The sequence below is a fragment of the Lucilia sericata genome, unplaced genomic scaffold (genome assembly GCF_015586225.1).
Source record: "Lucilia sericata isolate MDLA Ls3-8-SP2 unplaced genomic scaffold, ASM1558622v1 Contig000193F_arrow, whole genome shotgun sequence".
In the NCBI taxonomy this organism is placed as follows: Eukaryota; Metazoa; Arthropoda; class Insecta; order Diptera; family Calliphoridae; genus Lucilia; species Lucilia sericata.
In genome coordinates, this window is record NW_023994221.1 from 47549 (window position 1) to 64977 (window position 17429).

Here is a 17429-nt window from a genome sequence, read left to right on the forward strand (position 1 = left end):
CTGAACTAGAACTGAACTAGAACTGAACTAGAAATGACTAGAACTGAACTAGAACTGAACTAGAACTGAACTAGAACTGAACTCTAACTGAACTAGAACTGAACTAGAACTGAACTAGAACTGAACTAGAACTGAACTAGAACTGAACTAGAACTGAACTAGAACTGAACTAGAACTGAACTAGAACTGAACTAGAACTGAACTAGAAACTGAACTAGAACTGAACTAGAACTGAACTAGAACTGAACTAGAACTGAACTAGAACTGAACTAGAACTGAACTAGAAACTGAACTAGAACTGAACTACAACGAACTGAACTGAACAGAACTGACAGAACTGAACTAGAACTGAACTAGAACTGAACTAGAACTGAACTAGAACTGAACTAGAACTGAACTAGAACTGAACTAGAACTGAAACTAGCAACTGAACTAGAACTGAACTAGAACTGAACTAGAACTGAACTAGAACTGAACTAGAACTGAACTAGAACTGAACTAGAACTGAACTAGAACGAACTAGAACTGAACTAGAACTGAACTAGAACTGAACTAGAACTGAACTAGAACTGAACTAGAACTGAACTAGAACTGAACTAGAACTGAACTAGAACTGAACTAGAACTGAACTAGAACTGAACTAGAACTAAACTAGAACTGAACTAGAACTGAACTAGAACTGAACTAGAACTGAACTAGAACTGAACTAGAACTGAACTAGAACGAGATATCATTTTTCATTTTTGATTCCTTCCCATTTTCATACTTTTTATACTTAATTTTACATATTTTAAATAATTGTTATAAATATAGCTAAAGTAAATGTGATACTATAAACTAACATTTTTAGATAAGTCTAAGACTTAATACTAACTCCTCCTTCAGAGACTAATAAACTCTAAACCCTAAACAAAATAAAAACTTAAAATCAGTAATGAAATCAAAAATAACAACATATTACCTAATTTTTAAATAAAAAACACCTGTTAAACAGTATTAAGAAAATCTATAAACCTAGACCTTAACTTTGGTTTAACTAAATCTCTATTAAACTAATTAAAATCTGTATTTGAACTATTTTCGTTTTATTCAAAAAAATTGAAAAGTGTTAAAAAATCAAAAAGTGTTTAAAAAACTCAATGTTATAAAAGAAACAAATATAAAAAAAGTTGTGTGTGATTATTTTGGGTTCTTTTATAATAATAAATATTTTTAATAAATTATAAATAGTTTGATATTTTAATATTAAAAAAAGCGTTATTTTGTTAAGGATTTTCTTTTTTTTATCAAAAATATAAAATATGTTCGGTAATTTGGAACGTATTTTTTTGACTTACCTGCATGCCAATAATGGCATAGATAAAAAATAGCATGGCTATCAGTAGACAGACATATGGAAGTGCTTTAAATGATTGTACAAATGTCCACAGCAGAATACGTATCGTGTATCCTTGACGCAGTAATTTAATTAAACGCGCCGCACGAAATAAACGCAGGAAGCCAACGTTGATTGAGTTCGACTGTAAAATATTTTTGGTCAAACAACAATATGAATGTGATGAACGGAGGGCGAGAGGGGGAGAGAGAGATAAAGAAATAGAGAGAGAAAAAACAAAAAACAAACAAACAGAGACAAACAAATAAACAAACAAAATTCATCAAATTAGCAGAGTTTTTGTTGTAATTGTTGTTAATGTTAAAGTTATTATTTTTTAGAAAATTTTTGTTGTTGTTTGTAATTGTTGTTTATTTTTTACAGTAAAAAATAATAAATGTTAATACATTTTATAATTTATTATTTTTTTAATACAATAAAATAAAATAGTTATTTTTTTTAATTTAAATTTGTTAGTAAAAGTTAGGTAGAGTATTTAGTAGTAGTAAGTTGAAATAAAGATGTGAGTTCATTTTATAAAAATTAGTCCGAATTTTTTAAACACGGTGCCGCAGAACTATAACATAACTAGAACAGAACTAGAACAGAACCAGAACAGAACTAGAACAGAACTAGAACAGAACTAGAACAGAACTAGAACAGAACTAGAACAGAACTAGAACAGAACTAGAACAGAACTAGAACAGAACTAGAACAGAACTAGAACAGAACTAGAACAGAAATAGAACAGAACTAGAACAGAACTAGAACAGAACTAGAACAGAACTAGAACAGAACTAGAACAGAACTAGAACAGAACTAGAACAGAACTAGAACAGAACTAGAACAGAACTAGAACAGAACTAGAACAGAACTAGAACAGAACTAGAACAGAACTAGAACAGAACTAGAACAGAACTAGAACAGAACTAGAACAGAACTAGAACAGAACTAGAACAGAACTAGAATAGAACTAGAACAGAACTAGAACAGAACTAGAACAGAACTAGAACAGAACTAGAACAGAACTAGAACAGAACTAGAACAGAACTAGAACAGCACTAGACAGAACTAGAACAGAACTAGAACAGAACTAGAACAGAACTAGAACAGAACTAGAACAGAACTTAGAACAGAACTAGAACAGAACTAGAACAGAACTAGAACAGAACTAGAACGGAACTAGAACAGAACTAGAACAGAACTAGAACAGAACTAGAACAGAACTAGAACAGAACTAGAACAGAACTAGAACAGAACTAGAACAGAACTAGAACAGAACTAGAACAGAACTAGAACAGAACTAGAACAGAACTAGAACAGAACTAGAACAGAACTAGAACAGAACTAGAACAGAACTAGAACAGAACTAGAACAGAACTAGAACAGAACTAGAACAGAACTAGAACAGAACTAGAACAGAACTAGAACAGAACTAGAACAGAACTAGAACAGAACTAGAACAGAACTAGAACAGAACTAGAACAGAACTAGAACAGAACTAGAACAGAACTAGAACAGAACTAGAACAGAACTAGAACAGAACTAGAACAGAACTAGAACAGAACTAGAACAGAACTAGAACAGAACTAGAACAGAACTAGACTAGAACAGAACTAGAACAGAACTAGAACAGAACTAGACAGAACTAGAACAGAACTAAAACTGAACTAGAACTTGAACAGAACTTAATAATATCTTCGAGTTATTTGGTGTTGGATACCGATTAAAGAATTGTAGTACTCAAGGATATTTTGTTTCAAAGCTGTTCATTTAATAAGACAAGGAACAGGGAAATATTCCCAAATAATTCAATTACAAATTCTGCGACTTAGTGTTATTGTGGTACTGTTTTGTCCTCTAAAGTCGTCTGAACTAATGTAAGGCATAACAATTATACAAAAATTAAAATTATTTACTTTAAATTTTTTAGCATAAATTATTTTTTAATATTTTCGAACAAAAGTAATGCGCAAAAAACTAACTTTGGGGAATTTTTAGAAAAAAGTAGAAAAAAATATTTTTTTAACTAATATTACATACAAACACCAATTAATTTAATATTTAAAAAAATAAAAAAAAAATAAATTAAAATTTGTTACATATCACAAAAAAAAAAAACTAAAAATTTCAAACTGAAAAATTCAGAAAGTAATTTCATTTTTACAAGTCGAAATTTATTGTAAAATCAAAAATAATAAGTTTTCAGTTCTTAGCAAATTTTACAGTATTTTATATTTTGATATTTATAAAATTAATTTTGCATTTCATTACAGCAAGAGAAATTGGGTGAAGAAAGAAGGGTGTTAGTCGACAGTCAATAGTTTTATTTATATATTTGTTGGTTTCTTTTATGTTATAAATTATAGTTATTCAATTAATTAAGCTTTTTTTTTAAATAAAGATCAAATCAAAATTTAAGCCAATCCAAGACATTTCATAATAATTATATATTACAAATAATATTTGGTAAGAAAATAAAATCAAAAAAATTATAATAAAATTATTTATACAAGTTATAAAAAATTATAATTTGTTTTTAAATACACCTAATATGTTTAAGGCTTTAGTAAAATTTTAAATATGCCAATTAATTTTATTTCATATAAACTAAAAATAATTTAGACTCTAATTTTAATTTAGACAGATTTGTTTTAATTTTGGAAATTTTAATGAATTTTTAAGGAAGTTGTTTTTATTTGATAAATTTTGTAATATTTTGTTAAAAATATTTTTATGGTTAATTTTTCATTATCCTTAAAAATTCACCTTTAATTTTCATAATTTAGCTAAATAAATTAATTTTTTAATTAAACTAAAAATAAATTTTATAATTTTGTTTATTTCTATACAATTTGGGATTTTAAAAATAAGGAAAACAAACACACTTTATTTTGTAATAATATAAAATTTTACGAGTTTAACTAAAATAAATGTTAATGGAGGAATAGTAAACTTATTTTTTTTTTTTTTAATTTCTAATGCCAAATAAAAATTGAAAATTCAAACGTTTTATAAACGTTGGATTTTTAAAAGACATTAAAAATTCATTTAAATGACCAAAATATTTTACGACACATCAGTTGTGGAGTTGGAGAAAGAAGAACAACCGATGTAAAGACGCATACCGCCTCGCAGTGTGGCCTCACAGCTTTATTTTTATATTTTCTTTTCACTTTTTTATAGTAAACTCTTAATAGTTTTGTTAAAAGGGTTAAACTTATATTTAAACGTTTTTTTTTATAATATTAGAAATAGGTTTATATTTAGTTAAATTTGTGTTCTATACTAAACTACTTAAGATTCTATAGATAAGAGAAAATTAAAATACTTAAATGTTAAGAGTTATAATAGTTAGAGATACATTAGCAATAGGTAGTAAACTATTTAAGAGCTAATAAATAAAAAATTCAAGTGAAATCTAAAATACTAGATATAAATATAGTAAAAAAATATAGTAAAATAAAAAATAGCATAGTGTTAAAGAGACCTAATTGGTCTATTGGTTCAGTTTTTATACATACAGAATTGTTATAACTATTCTTGTAAATCTGTTCGTTAATTGCACAATACGCTCACGTAGACAGTAAGTTTCTGTGATGAATCTGGTGATTCGTTATTGGATTAAGCCTGTGCCTCTTACAAAAACTTTGGCTGTTAGAAATGACCACTTCTAATATTGCTGATCTGTCCGTTTTATGCTCTAAATATCTATTATAACTTTTGTATCTATTGCTAGTCCGCCAAATTCTTACCCAAATGTTCACATAGATACCAAAGTTATTCTTGCAAAATTGGAAGATTTTAGCTCTAATAGTTTCTCAGATATACGAATTTTTGTATTTAATACATATGGAAGGTGCCACGTCCCTATTTCAAGTCCGATAATTTGTTCTTTAGCAACTTAAAGTCGTTCCGAAAAAATTTGAGGACTCTTACTGTTATATTTTCTCAGCTATACTAATTTAACATTTTCTTAATACGGGAGGTGCCACGTCCACTACAGCTATGCCATTTGTTCATATAGATATCAATGTTGTCCAAGCTAAATTTGAGGACTCTAGCTGTGTTTTTTTTTCTGAGATATGCGAATTTTAATAAAATACAAGAAGGCACTGTGAAAATTTTTAGAAAATCGGGTTAGGCAATTCGCCATTTATAGACTTCAAACAAATAACCCATATTAATTTTTATATATATAGAAGATGGAAATCTGTTGTTGTACGGAAATTTAAATCAGCTGCCTAGTAGAATCTCCGTGCTATAAAGGAATGCGTAAACTAGATTTTAATGAATATGACGCCAACAGACGTTATATTTTCCGAAAGCCAGAAGAAAATTAGGGCTAGATTAGTTTAGATTTAAGGGACACAAAGAACTGCGATCTATGTGCGGATCTTTTGTGCAGCCCATTGGCTCATCATACAAGTTTTGTTCACGAAGGTAACTGGTATAGTTGGTGAGAGGTTTATTTTTGGGTTGGAAAGGCAGCACCCAAGATCTTAGCTCTGCGGGACCCTAATGTTGGGAAGTTACATATTTGATATGTTCTGAGGTTTCCTTTTATAGGCCACAGAATCTGCATAGATTCGTTGAAGTGTTGCCTAGAATGAATTGATGGTATCTGAGACCACAATATTCAGTAAGTAATCCCGTTAGTACTCTGAGATCGCTTTTATTGAGAGCTAGTATAAGACCATATTGGATGATCTATATAGACAGCAACAATAGGATACGATTTCAGTTGGGAATTATGAGACATTGATTCCAGATAAGAGATCGCGATCCAGGCAAATATTAAAGCAAACTATTTCGGAAATGTGTCATTAAACTGTCATTAAACACCGAGTATTTACTGAAAACCCGGAAACCAGGCAAGTCCGTGCTTTCAGAGAATATATAAAATTGTTTAGATTTAATAAGGCGCTTTTCCTTCGACAGGAAGAAAGTATCCTATGTTGTTTTGCAGAAAATATTCCAGTCGAGTTATATCTTCAACTGGAAACTTCGAACACCTAGAAAAAAGTTCATTTTTAATGGTACTCCACTAAAAGATTCCAGAGTTCTCAACCTGTATAAAGACTGAGTATTTCGATATCCACTAGTCAAAACCTAGCCTCACTTTGAGATAAAACGAAAGCACGCGGTAATGATGATAGAAGTAGAAGTTGGAAAAGTTATATATACTAATACAGCCAAAGAACAGTTATCGTGATTGTCTTCAACTTAAGTATAAATTGAGACTGGCTTGACTAGACTACTTCTATGTTATCAGCACGATATAAAGTAGTGATTGAAAAGTATGTTAATAGGTTAGGATTAGGAAAGAAAAATCCAGCCTTAATGTTTTAATATTTTTATAACCGCCATCAAAAAAGATGGGGGTATATTGATTTTGTCTTTCCGTTTGTTACACATTGAAATATTGATCATAGACCCACAAAAGTATAAATATTCTGGGTTCATATTGAATTTTAAGACGATCTAGTCATGTCTGTCCGTCCGTCCGTCCGTCCGTCTGTCTGTCTGTCTGTCTGTCTGTCTGTCTGTCTGTCTGTCTGTCTGTGTGTCTATCTGTCTGTCTGTTTGTCTGTCTGTCTGTCTGTCTGTCTGTCTGTCTATCAACCTGATGTTTATAGGGGAGAATCCATTTTGCGGAATACAGTTTGATGGTGGGTATATCAGACTCTCACTTGTTTTGAATTGAAAACAATTCTGTATGTTTAAATTTTTGTCCAAAAACCAAGGTAATTTCGCTAAAAAAATAATATTAATAAGAACTAAAATGGTTTAAGGCCTATTAAATCAACCTCCGGTTATCTTTTAAACGATAGATATTCTGCCTGTATTAAAGAAAACTAGCAATATATCGTTACGATAACAAAATAAACCAGATATTGAGAAAATGGCGGAAAAAATAATCATTTAAAATTAACTAAATTAAAGGCTATTTTAAAAGTAAACACATTAAAGCGTAATTATACAGGATGGCATATAATTTTAATTAGTAAAATATTAGAATATGTATGTTAGTAGTTAAGCAAAAAAGTATAAATATTTTTAAATATTTTAAGAAATAGTAAATAAACCACAAGTAAGTAAGTATGAGTATATACAACAATTAGATTTGTTAAACTACCAGTACTTACATCCTGTGTGTTAAAAGAGATTTTGTAATATTTTTAGTTTGAATTTTTTTTTATTTATTAATATTTTACGTATTGATTTTGTTTTTTTCAATAATATTTTTTTTGTGGTGGTTGGTGTTTTGTAATTGTTTGTTTTTTTTTTTCAATAATTTTACAATTAAATGCAAATTGATGTTAAAAATTTTACCATTTCATAAATTGGCATTTAACAAGTTGATTTGGTTGGTTGGTGGTGGTGATGGTGGTAGTAGTATAAGAGAGAGAGAGAGTAACGGTATCGGTAGTGGGTGGTGGTGATAGGTGGTGTTTGTTATATTGTACATTGATATTTTTTATGGTTAAATTAATGGTGTTTTATATATCATTATTATTGTTTATAATAATTGTTTTATTTAGAGAAATTTCAAAATATTATTGCAAGCATTTTAATATTTTTTATATTTCATTTTTTATATATCCCATAATGACGTTATAAAAAAAACACAATGCAGTATAAATTGTTTATTTTTGTTTTTTTTTTTTTCATAATTAAAAAAGTATAACGTTTAAAAGATAAACACAATCATTCACATTTTGTTTTAATTGTTTGTTATTGTAAAAAAAATATATTTTTGTTTTTTGGTGGTTTGTCAATTATTAACAAAAATTCAAGTTGCCATACGCGCACATAAGCCCCACAGTTGATTGTTTAGTTTTTGATTCAAATTTTTGTTTTTTTGACGATTTTTGTGATTTTTTAATCAAGATGTTGCAGTTGTTTTGTTCAAAAATTCATTTTTTTTTTTTTAATTTTAGAAAAAAAGAAGAAGAAAAATATAGAAAATTTTTATTTTAAAAATTTGTTCTTATTAAAATGGCTAATTAAATTTGTCAACAAAAAGGAGGGTTTTTTTTGGAGTTTATAGTTTGGTTTGCGCAAATTATAATTGTAATAACAACAACAATTGTAGGTAAATTGTAATAAAAGCTTTTTTGAACATCAAAAGTAATAGTACATTTAGTGTGGTCTCTGGTAAATAACAAGAACAAGCAGCAACATTTTGTAACCAATACAACATTATTATTATTTAATTATGCTTTATTTTAGTTGTTTATTTAATCGATTAATGGATATTGACTAAATAAATATTACCATATAATTTGTTTTTACTAAGTAATTTGATAGTTTTATATGTTACAGTTTTAAATTTGGTTTAACTGATTTTTACTTTTTTTGTCTTTGGGTATTTATTGGTAATAAAGCTAGGGGTATGGTACAACTTTGTTTTTTTGGTTTAGTTTTATATTTTTTTGGAAAATAGTATAGAGTTGTGTGCTAGAGTTTGGTAAGCAGTTTCTTTTTTAATTTATTTTTAAATACAAATACTAAAAAAATACATATAGAGTTAAGAATTACTATAGTGAATGCTTTGATAATGTTATTAATTTTTAATGTTTGATAATTTAAAACTAATCCCAATTTGTATATTTTATAAAACACTTATTTAAGATGATTAAGTTGAGATTATGACACGATTACCTACGTTATATTTTTAACATAATTTTTCTGAGTGTATTTTGTTTATGAATTAAAATTGAGAAACTAAAAGCTTTTTTAAAAATCTTCATATAAAAGGAAATCTTCTTTATAAAGAAAATTATGTCAAAATTTTCTCATAAACACATTTATATCAATGATTTTTTCATCAACAAATTTATATGAGCTTTTTTAACAAATATTTATGAAAGTTTTTATATAAAATATATAGGAGTTTTCCAAAAAATATATTTCATTAAAAGCTTTAATACAAAAAAATTTAAATGAAAATTTCTTCGCAAACAAGAACTAATTTTAATTATTAGGTACCTAACAATCCTATTACGTAGAAGCTTTTATAAAAGCTTTTAATGTAAAATATTAAACTTTTTTAAACAGATACATATTTTTATAAAAATGCGTTTAAAAAACTTTTATCAAAAGCTTTTTTAGAAAATTTTATAAAAAGCTTTCACGAAAAAGTTGTTTAAAAAGCTTTCTTCTTAAAAAACTTTTTGTAAAATAATTTTTATGAAAAAGCATCTTCTTAAATAACTTTTTCTAAAATCATTCTTATAAAATTTGCTAATAAAAAAGCTTTATTATAAAATTTACTAATAAAAAGGCTTTCACAAATAAAAAAAAAAATACACTTTTTTAGACGCGCAACTGATTAATCAACAACTGATTAATTAAAATTTAAATTTTATAAACAGAAGCATATTTTTATAAAAAGGATTCTTTCAAATTTTTCATCAAAAGCTTTCATTAGAAAATTTTATAAAAAGCTTTCACGAAAAAGTTGTATAAAGAGCCTTCTTCTTAAAGAACTTTTTATGAAAGCATTTTATAAAAAGGTTTCGTATAAAATAAAAAAAGCTTTCATAAACATATAGGCGTTATTTCATAAAACTTTATACGAAAGCTTTTCCCAAAAAAAATATTTTTTATTAAAAGCTTTAATGCAGAAAATTTTAAAAGAAAGCTTTTTTCAAACAAATTTTAAAAGTTTAACTGAAGAATCTTAAACAAATTTTATGTTAAAGCTGTTTTTAAGTATTTTTTATAAATAGCTTTTTTTGAAAAATTTAGAAAGTTATTATATAAGACATTTTCCTGAAAAGCTTTATGTAAAACTTTTTTTTTACAAAAACCTTCAAATGAAAGTTTTTTTTATGAATATTAATATCAATCAATTTTCACATATAAATAATTACTTGAAAGTTTTATTAATTTAAAGCTTTATATAAAAGGTGTTTTTTAATGAAAAGCTTTTTTATTATAAAAGTTTATGTGAATGCATGTTAGAACAAACATTGTTATATAAACTCTTTTTTCATAAAAGATTTTAAAGAAAAGAAATTTTTTATTAAAAGCTTAACATGAAAAAGACATTTTAGTTATACAAAAAAGCTTTATATAATATTTTTCCACAAAAAAATTTTATGTTATGACTTTTCTCTTTGAAAAATTACTTTTAATAAAATGGGTATAAAAGCTTTTTGTTATTTTTTTTGCAAAAGCTTTATCATAAAACGTTTTTAAGGGCTCTTTTATACACAGTTTCATAAAATGTTTTTTATAAAAGCTTTTTCATAAAAAGTTTTTTTTAGAAAAACGTTTTCATAAAAATGAAACTTTTAGCAGATGTTTTTAATAAAAAGTTTTCTTTTTAAGTAATAAAAAGCTTCAAGAAAAACTTTTTTCATAAAATGCTTTAAAAAACTTATTTGTTAAAGCTTCTTTCAGGTATCAAGTTGTCATTGATATAAAAGATTCTAGTTAAGATATTTTATACAAAAAATTAAATTAAATACACTCAGAAAATAATATGTTTTTTTTTTTAAAGTGATACCCCCTAATGGATAGAATAACTACAAACATACATACATTAAATACATGATAAAATTATTTATGTTTTAAATGCGCTATAATACCATGATTATTAATTGTTACATGTTAACCCATCAAAGTTTTATTTAAATTATTTTATATTCTTCACTTTTATTAAGTTATCATTATTTAATTTACTTTATGTATTATATTACAATAAATAATAGAAAATTATTAAAGAGAAATTATAAGAAAATACTTTTAAAAATTAATACTCTTAAATAAGTTTCAATAATTAATAACAAGTGTTTTTATTTTTAGTAGCAGTGTTAAAAGTTAGAAAGGAGCTTAAGGAGGGAGATTAGTAAGATATTTTCTTTAAAAAAAGTGTGTAGTTTGAAAAGAATATTTATAAAAATGTATAAAAATGAATAATTTAAAAAAAAAGGGAATTGAATGAATAAATAAAACATGCCTTATTTTAATACTCAATATGAATAACTACTATGGTGCTTTTTTTAGAATTTATGTGTTTTGCTGCAGATAACAAGTGTTCAATTCATACATTCATAAAATTGGTGGTGATGTTTAAGTAAAAAATATTGTTGTTTTTATCATAATGCTTAAAAATATTATTAAATGGTGATATTTTAAAAAAAAAAAAATAAGAATTTTTTGAAAGCACTTTTTGAAATAAATTTGGTTGTTTTGTTATTTGTAAAAATAGAAAATTAACCTTTAGATTACTTCAGGATTATTAAAAAAATATATAATTAAAACTGTTAGGGATCTTCTACTATCACATTCGATTTTTTTCTCATAATTTCCTTTGATATAAATTTTTACGATATAACAGTGGCGTATGAGTAATTTATAATTATTATTTTAATATATATTGATTATACGTTAAGTATTGCCATTAAGTAATTTTAATTATATAATTTTCTGTAGCATACTTTAGGGAGCTTGAAAATAATTGTTGAGTATGAGTGATATTATTGTGTAAAATTAAATATTAAGTATACGACTTACGTTATACAATCAGTAACGAAAGTAGTATGTTTTTTGAAATTTTTTATACATTCGTGTCATTTATGTATGAAATCTTTTAATATGAGGAGTTAGTTATGTGTTCTGTCATATTCCGATCATAAATTATACTTTTGTCGCAAGAGAATACTACTCTATCAGCGACTCTTCTTTCGATTAATTTTTGCTTTTGCTATATTATACACATTACTATGGATCATTTTCGAGCCTTTTTAAAAAGCGCAACTGATTAATCTGTTTTCTGTCATAAAAAAATTGCAAAAAAAAATAATTTTGGTGATTAGGTATCTAACAATCTTATTACGTAGAAGCTTTTGTAAAAGCTTTTAATACAAAATATTAAACCTTATTACATATATATTTAAAAAAAAAAACATATTTAAAAAAAAAAATTCTGAAAAACTTTTCATCAAAAGCTTTCATTAGAAGATTTTATAAAAAGCTTTTTCATAAAAGTTTTTTTTTTTTAAACGTTTTTATAAAAAGTTCCTTTAGCAGATATTTTTCATAAAAAGTTTTCTTTTTAAGAAAACGCGCAACTGATTAATCCATTTTTTGTCATTAAAAAATGTCACAGAAAACTAATTTTTCTGATAAGGTACCCAACAATCTTATTACGTAGAAACTTTTGTAAAAGCTTTTAATGCAAAATATTAAACTTTTATAAACAGTTACATATTTTTATAAAAAAGTTTCTTAAAAACTTTTCATCAAAAGTTTTCATTAGAAGATTTTATAAAAAGCATTCACGAAAAAGTTGTATAACATGCTTTCTTCTTAAAGAACTTTTTCTAAAATTATTTTTATGAACAAAGCTTCTTCTTAAAGAACTTTTTATAAAATAATTTTTATGAAAGCTTTTTACAAAAAGCTTTCGTATAAAATGTTCTAATAAAAAAGCTTTCATAAATAAACAAAACGTTACTGAGCCTTTTTTAAACGCGCAATTGTCGCAAAAAACTAATCTTGGTGATAAGGTACTTAACAATCTTATTACGTAGAAGCTTTTGTAAAAGATTTTAAAACAAAATCTTAAACTTTTATAAACAGTTACATATTTTTATAAAAATGTTTCTTAAAAAATTTTCATCAAAAGCTTTCATTAAAAGATTTCATAAAAAGTTTTTTATAAAAGCTTTTTCATAAAAGGTTTATTTAGAAAACGTTTTTATAAAAAGTTCCTTTAGCAGATATTTTTCATAAAGTTTTCTTTTTAAGTAAACGCGCAACTGATTAATCCGTTTTTGTCATAAAAACAGTCACAGAAAACTAATTTTGATGATTAGGTACCTAAAAATCCTTTTACGTAGAAGCTTTTGCAAAAGCTTTTAATATTTTTATAAATAATCATATTTTTATAAATAAACTTCTTAAAAACTTTTATCAAAAGCTTTCATTAGAAGATTTTATAAAAAGCTTTCAGGAAAAAATTGTATGAAAAGCTTTCTTCTTAAAGAAATTTTTACAAAATTAGAAAAGTTAAGAAATTAAGAAAGCTTTTTTTAAAAAGTTTTCGTATAAAATTTTCTAATAAAAAAGCTTTCACAAAAAATTTTAAGAAAACATTTAATAAAAAAGACGTTACTAAAAAGTTTTTTATATAAAATCGTTTATAAAAAGTTTTCTATTAAATGATTTGTATACAACAAATCTTATATAAAGCTTTGTATAACCCATGTTTTTACTCAAAACCGCTTCAGTAAAAAATCTTTCATGAAAAGCTTTTTTATATGAGACAAAAACCATCCTTAAACAAATCAAACAGATTTTTTAATGAAATTATTTTTTTATTCTATTAAAAAAAGTATGCTTTAAAAAGCTTTCTTAAGAGCTTTTTTCAAAAAAGCTTTTTTAACAATTTTTTTAGAAAGCTTTGTTATTTTATAAATTCTTAAAAAAGCATTTTATAAAAACAACGAAAGCTTTTATTTAGAACTCTTTATTAAGAAAATTATTAAATATTTTTTGAAAAGCTTTTCGAGATAAGAAACTTTAATTAAAACACTTTTCAAGAAATAGAGTATATTTTTACGAAATGTTAAAATTGTTGATAAAAATTTTTAAAATAAATCCTGAACAATCACAAAGCTAATAATCGAAATATCAGTAACCAAAGTCATTTCAAACAGTGCTTTTTTGGTACCAAATTAATAAAGTGTTTAATTATGTGAAAGTAGAAAAAAGAAGCCAAACTAAAATGCAATTTAAGTTGGTTTTCAAAAACGCAAATTAAGAATTAATAAGTTTTATACAAATATTTAAGCCAACTTAATAGAGTTTACAATTCTTTTTTTTTCATCAAATGCAACTAATTAGAAAAAACTTTAAATTATTTAATTTATTTTTTTGGTAAAAGGTTTCAATAGTACAAGTACTTAAATCTTGTGACAGCAAATCACAAAATTATACAAAAAAATTTGTAAATTATTTTCAATATAGATTTTTTTTTTTTTTTTTTTTTGATAAATATTTAGCAATTATTATTTTGTAAATTTATTCAATTAAATTGATTTGGTAAATTCTTACTTACAGTTAAAGTTTGCTGATGATTAATATGGACTGTAAATTGCCTGGCGGTGTTATTTGAACTGATATAGTGGTTGTAGGTGTAATGGTATTGTATAACTGGTGGAGTTTGCTGGTGGTTGTTTTAGTTTAATATTTCAATATATATATATTGTTAAGTTTTGAAAAAGGATTTAAAATGTTTTGGTAGTGGTTGGTTGGTTGTTTGATAGTAGTAGTAGTAGTATTTTTAGTTTGGTGGTGGTAGTTTTTGATGGTGGGGTGTACATTCAAGAGTTCAAGCATGTTGTTTATTTTGATATTTTATTTAAGGTTGAAGTAGTAGATAGTAGTTAGAGTTAATTGCCATTCAATAGATTTATAGTTGAATTTGTTTGATGTTTGAGTATTTAAGATGATGATTAGTAGTTTGTATAGGTTTTTTTTTTTGTTTTTGGTTATAATGAGTGTTTATTTCAGTTTCAATTTTTAGCCATTTGTAGCGATTTTTTGCCAGTGTTTCAATTCAATTGTTAAAATTTTTGTTTTTAAGGTGTTGTTTGGTTTTTTGTGTGTATTGATTGTTTTCAATTTGTTTTGAATTTAAATTTGCATTCGCATTTTGTTAGAAGTATATGGGAGTAGTCGCATAGAGATCACAGGATTTTAAATAATAATTTAATATATATTTTTTTTAGGTTTTTTTTTTTTGTTGTCATAGTTGCAGTTGAGAAACATTTAGTATTTGTTGGTGTGTTGTGGTTGGGAATTGTTTTGATTTTTATTTAAAAATTATTTCAGTGTTTGGTTTTAATGAATAAATTGTAAAAAAACGTAATAAGTAAGTAAGGTGTTAAAAATTATATTTTTTAAATTAAATAGTTATAAAAAGGACTTGTTAAGGGTTGAGTGTTAAAACAGGAGAAAAAAATTTAAAATTAGGAAAGTGGGTGAAAAGTGTTTCTTTAATCAAAAAAAGTGTTTTGTTAGTGATAAGAAATTAAAAAAATAATATATAAAAAAGCCAAAAACTTAAAATAAAAAGTAATTGGAAACTTTTCCAAAATTAAAATCTTCTTTAGATGGGTTTACATATTTTTTGTAGTTTATGCCAATTTTGTTACTACTTAATAAGAGAAAAATAATGCTTAAAAATAAATGTTAGAATATGTTTTTTTTTTATTTTTTGTTTGATTGATAAAATAGCATTCCATGTTAAGAAATTTGTTTACAATAAATAATTTTTTTTTTAAGAAACTCAACATTTAGAGACATTCTAAAAGCGTTATGTTAAAATTTTGTTTAGTTTATATTGATAATTATAAGTTATGTTTTCGATTTGATTTTGTTAAATGTTAGTGTTTCTTGATGTAATTTTTTCTTGAAATAATGAGGATTTAATGTTAAACATAAAGATTTAAAAACATATAATAGTTAAGGATTATTACAACAAAACTCTATGAGAATTTTTCTTAAAGTTGTAAAAAGTTTTTGATGTAATTTATATTACTATAAACATTTATTCTAGTTTATGAACTAAAATATTAATATTCATTTGGAAATATGAAGAACTACTTTAGACAAACGTTGTTTTATAATTATACATTTAAAGCCTTCTTAGTAAGTTATGCTAAGACCCCTTTATAATCTGCTAGAGCACTAATCAGCTTCACATTCTATTCATCAAACTATGACAGCCAAAGTATCTATGACATATCTTATGTATAATAAATCAAGTAAGAATTTATAGTCGGGCATGGCCGACCATATGATACTCTACACGAGTGATTATGTTACAAATTTTTATTGTTTTTTTTAATAATAAAGTATTTAATTTCATGTTTACCTTAATTCAGAAATATTTTAATAGTTTGTTGACAAAAAAAGGGATTTTATAAACGAGGAGTTATAAAAATTTTGGTAGAGGGATTTACACCTACATCAATTATTTATGCAGAATATCATCATAGTGATATTAGTGTTTATAAGTGAATTTTGACCATCTGAAGGGGACTTAGTAGGGGGGATAATGTCAAATGAGGCCCGATCATTATGAAAATCAGCAATATCATTAAGGCTTACATACATCTAAATTTTTGTAGAGTGTAGAGTGCTCACAAGGTTTATATGGACACACAGACGGACGGAAAGACAAACAGACCGACAGACAGACAGACAGACAGACGGACAGACAGACAGACGGACAGACAGACAGACAGACAGACAGACAGACAGACAGACAGACAGACAGACAGACAGACAGACGGACGGACGGACAGACGGAAAACAGAAAGTGGTTCTGAGCCGATTGGTATACTTTTGGGTGTGAGAAACATCAGCACAGACGAATAATACCGTTTTCAGCCGTTAACTTTTTGGGTATTAAAAACAATATATAACAACATATAACAGTGAAGCTGCGTGTTTTTGTTGTTTTCACAGTGTTCAGCAAGAGATGGTTTGTGCAATTCGGAAGTAGTGACATAGAAAACAAAGATAGTTCAACTCAGCCAAAAAAGTATAAAGTCAAGAATTGGAGGCATTACTCCAGGAATGAAGTAGAGAAAATGGTGTGAGAGGTGAGTGATAGCATAGCTACACTACCAGTTACATAGAAAAGACTTTCTGGAGCACAGAGAAGGAAGTTGAAAAAGATTGCTCAGGAAATCCCACGACACTCCCAAGGAAAAATCAGTCTCTCTCACATGATCTGAGGCAAAGAGGATCAGGTTTCTCAAGGAGTTTACAACTGAGAATAAACATAAGAAGAAAAAGAGCTCCCCGTCATCCAATATACAACGCCAAGGTAGTGTATCTCAAAAGAAGCCGAAAAAGCTAGGAAGGAGAAGCTAGGCGGTGGAAAAGGAAAAGAGCCGCCATTTTACGCCAAATTTGCCAGAAGAAGACACCAGTTTACGATGCCGGTAATCCGGAACAAAGTAAAATAGAAGACCTGGTCAACAATACGCAATACGGAGTACGCAATCGCTTCATAGGGCAA

General features: G+C 26.1%; 1 protein-coding gene across 3 annotated transcripts in view; it reads right to left on the reverse strand.

Moving 5' to 3' along the window:
* Positions 1 to 17429, reverse strand: part of LOC119601847 (voltage-dependent calcium channel type A subunit alpha-1) — a 139591-nt gene that overhangs the window by 39162 nt on the left and 83000 nt on the right. For all 3 annotated transcript variants that reach the window (XM_037953039.1, XM_037953037.1, XM_037953038.1), the window contains 3 exons: positions 14454 to 14561; positions 7525 to 7527; positions 1338 to 1520 (listed from right to left, as the gene is read on the reverse strand). In XM_037953039.1, the coding sequence (XP_037808967.1) occupies positions 1338 to 1520; positions 7525 to 7527; positions 14454 to 14561 (294 nt within the window). The remainder of the gene's footprint in view (positions 1 to 1337; positions 1521 to 7524; positions 7528 to 14453; positions 14562 to 17429) is intronic.